Source organism: Myotis daubentonii, chromosome 3, assembly GCF_963259705.1.
Source record: "Myotis daubentonii chromosome 3, mMyoDau2.1, whole genome shotgun sequence".
Lineage (NCBI taxonomy): Eukaryota > Metazoa > Chordata > Mammalia > Chiroptera > Vespertilionidae > Myotis > Myotis daubentonii.
The window spans coordinates 192,939,051-192,942,909 of NC_081842.1; the positions used below are offsets into that span (position 1 = coordinate 192,939,051).

At 52.7% G+C, this 3,859-nt stretch overlaps 1 protein-coding gene across 1 annotated transcript; it reads right to left on the reverse strand.

Annotated features, from left to right (window-relative positions):
• Positions 1-3,281: 3,281 nt before the first annotated feature.
• Positions 3,282-3,859, reverse strand: P3R3URF (PIK3R3 upstream open reading frame). The gene is made up of 2 exons (XM_059690033.1): positions 3,616-3,859; positions 3,282-3,325 (listed from the first exon to the last, which is right to left on the reverse strand). Exons 1-2 carry the CDS (start codon positions 3,857-3,859, stop codon positions 3,282-3,284), a joined length of 288 nt encoding a protein of 95 aa, XP_059546016.1.

The window sequence follows — 3,859 nt, forward strand, 5'->3', positions numbered from 1 at the left end:
GCCAGACTCTGGGCTAGAGAAGGGGCCTGCCTCCAAGTCACCTCCCCAGAGCTATCTGTGCACGCGCACACACACACACACACACACACACACACACACACACACACCCTCCAGCTCTGAGGGCTTGCTTGAAGCTGCCAAACCCGATTTTCCCCGTTGGCTGCCTAGACTGGCTGGAGCAGGAAACCCTTCTCAGGGCATGGACCCCGCAGGCCACCGTCCTCCTCCCCCTCCTCTTCTCCTCTCACACCCTGCCCTTCCCACTCACCTGTGCCACCTTCACTTCCTCCTCCACTTGCCTTCCATCTCCGCTTGGCTGCTCACAGGTGCTCGGAGGTGTGGTCCAGTGCGGGCCCTCTTCGGGCCTTAGTTTTTTTGTTTTGTTTTTAATCCAGCTTTGTGTGTGTGTGTGTGTGTGTGATGAAATATACATGACACAAAAAAAGGACACATATGTAATACCCTTTGTAATACTTTAAGCAATAACAAAATAAAAATAAAAGCGAATGGATAGGAAAAAAAAGAAATATACATGACACAAATTATACCATTTTAACCATGTTTTAAGTGTACAGTTCAGTGACATTAAGTATATTGTGCAACCACCACCACCATCCAACTCCAAACCCAAACTCTGTACCCATTAAATAATAACCCTCCATTCTTCCCTCCCCCTCAAGCCCTGCAACCACCATTTTAGTTTATGTCTATGACTTTGACTACTCGAGTGGGCCTCAGTGTTCTCATCTACAGATCAACTGTGAGGAGGTTCCCAAGAAAAGGGGGGTGTGAATAGCAGTGGGCCACCACTTAGATAGTGGGTTGGTGCAATGTTGGGGGCACAGCCTGGGTGGTGGGAAGGAAGCCCTGCTCTGTGGAATTCTGGGGGTTGGATTGTCAGGGTGAAAGATGCAAGGGAAGGGAGTATGCCCTCCTGGTTTCAGGGGATCTCTCTGGGAGACTGAAAAAGACAGAGAACATCATCCAGAACATGTTAGCAGTGTTCAGTGCCCTCCCCACAATTAAGTGCAGGGCCTTGTGTGATCCGTTTAATGTCTGTCTCCCATGGAGCTGCGACTCCCACCAGGAAGAACTCCCACAGTCTTGCTCACTGCTTTATCTCCAGAACTTGGCACCCTCCCTGGCACATAGCAGGCACTACTGACTGAGACAGAGTTTCAGATTGAAACAGAGTTTCAGACAGAGTTTCAGATCAGCTCACCTAACCAAGGCCCCTGATCCAAGCTGCCACACAGCCCAAGCCCTTGTCCTCTGGCCTGGGAGCTCCCCAGTATTCTCAGCCTCTGGGGAGCTGCGGCAGGGTGGGAGAGTGTGAGCCTTATCCCAGTCATCCACGGGGTCACCTGGACTGGGGTGGTGGGTGCCCTCTGGCTGCTGTTGCCTCTGGAGTCTGGACGGGGAGGAGAGGTGGGAGCCTGGAGGGGGAAGGGCAGTGGAGGAGCCAGCATTGCAGAGGGAGCTAAAAATAGCCAGAAGAGATGATGTCATCAGGTTCCCACAGCTCGGCACCCCCTCACTCACACACATACAGACTTACTCTCACAGACACAGATACACACAGACACAGTGTTGGGCATGCATACACACACGCACACTCACACTGATGTAGGGGAGGGAGGCTTCTGGGTCCCAGGGCTGCAGGGGCAGGGAAGTCTGGTGAGTGTGTCTGCATGTATGTGTGTGTGTCTGTGTGTCTGGGTTGGCATGAGTTTGATTGCATGTGTCTATATGCTTGTGTCTGAGTGCATGCATGTTTGTGTGTGTGTTCATTTGTAGGCATGTGGATGTGTTACATGTGTCATGTGAGGAGGTCTATGTGTCTTTGTGTCTGTGCATATCTCTGTTTATAGGCATGAACTTGCAAGCATGTGTATTTGATACATTGTGCATCTGTGAGTCCACTTATATTTACATGTCTGCGCGGATTGTGTCATGTGTCTTTATATGTGTGAGCCCCCCTTGGGGACTAGCCCAGCCACTTTCCAGCTCTGATTGAAGTTCAGTGCTCCCCCAGTACCCTAAGGAATCTCATCCCCCACCCAATACTGTCTGGCCACGGTATGTCAGAGAATTCTCTGTCCCTCCCCTCCTCTCAGGGTCCCATTCTCTGGCAGACTTTGGAATAGATGGACACAGACACAATTCATTTTTCCCCCACAGGTTTCCTGAACCCCAGGGGCCAGGCCAAAGGTCTCAACCCTCAGGGAAGGGAGCCCTGGAACTAGAGCCAGATTTGGGGACCTTGAGACACACACTAACCCATTCATAAAGTGACACATTAGAGACAGGGCCCCTCACAACGTTTCCTGTCACTGAGACACAATGCCATGGAGACACATCCCACAGAAACCCCGTTACACCCAGTGGCACATGGGCGCACACTCAGAAATTCAAATGGAAAATCCCCAAGCCAGAATGCTTAGCACCCTCCCTCTTCTGGACTCAAGCTGTCTTGCCCCACCCCCAGAGGCCTGGCTCAGCTGTTTTCCTGTCCTGGAAAATACTGACCTCAGAGAGTGACTGGGGGCTGAAGGTGGTACACCCTCTCAGAAGCGACCATTTCCTTGTTCAGGCTGCCCCCTCCCCCTCTTGACCTTCATTCCTCTTAGCAGAGCTGATGCCTCTCTCTGGCACACCCATACCCTCACAAACACACCTTAACGCTCACAGCTGGCCACAGAGGCACATTCGATTGCAAAGGCTTACTCGGTCACATGTCCACTTACACTCCCATTGTTCTGGTCTCCCACATGCTCTCAGACACACACACCAGCAACTACACCTACACACTGACCATCCCAGGCACACAGAGCCACATACACCGCACTGAATCATTCACAGGGTTACAGGCAAGCAGTGAAATCTCTTTCCTCCTATCCTTTCCTGATCGGTTCCTCTATCTTCCTCCCCAAGGACCTGGCTCCCTGTAGGTTCCAAGTTGTCTATGCAGACCCTTTTCCCCGTGCAGAGGGGAGTGCAAGGCAGGAAGGCCCTGACCTCATAGGGTAGACCAAAAGCTGAAGCCAAAGGTGGGGAGTTGGTGCGTGTTGCTGACCTTGTCCTGTCCTTCCACTGTCTAGCTGTGATCCCTGCTGCTGTCACTGAAGCCTGTCCCAGCCCTCATACCCTGCAGTCAGCTGCAAATACCTCAGAGTGGAGTAGGCAGAAATGATTGTATTAGGCTGCTATTCACCACCCATGGCCCCCAGAAGATACAGGTCCGGAGCCAGCCAAGCTTCTGGACTAGTTTCTGGGCATTTCTAGAGGATCAGGAAGCTGCCAGGTTGACAGAGGCGTCTGAGAACTGAGGAGAGGAAGGAGAGGGAAGAGTGTGAGGAAGGCAGCAAGCAGTCCTGGAAGCTCCACTGCTCTTAGATTCATTCACTTCCCCACGCCCTCCACTTCCAGCCAATATGTCTTCCATTAAGGCTCTCGGCCTTTTCGGAAGACCGCCATCGAGACCCCTCTATACCTTTGGGGTAATATTTCACAGAGCATGTGTCCCCTTGAGTGCCTATGCAGGGCTAAGGTGGGGGAAACTTCAGTGACCCTGTTTTTCCAACCCCAAATCCTGGCTCGGGGCCCTTGGCTAACCTTGCAGTGGAAGGATCCACACACTGGTGGTGACATTGTGGCTGTTGTTGATATCTCTGGCCATGGTGGCAAGGTTGGTGGCTGCAGTGGTGGCAGTTGGGCTTTGGGGTTTCTGCCGGTACCTTCTGCGGCTACACTTGAACATCTTGGGAAACCTGGGCCGAGGCCAGCCCATACCCGGCCTGCGGTAAGGGGGCCGTAAGCCCTGGGGCCGAGGGGCACGGACGAGCTGAGAAGGCCCCAT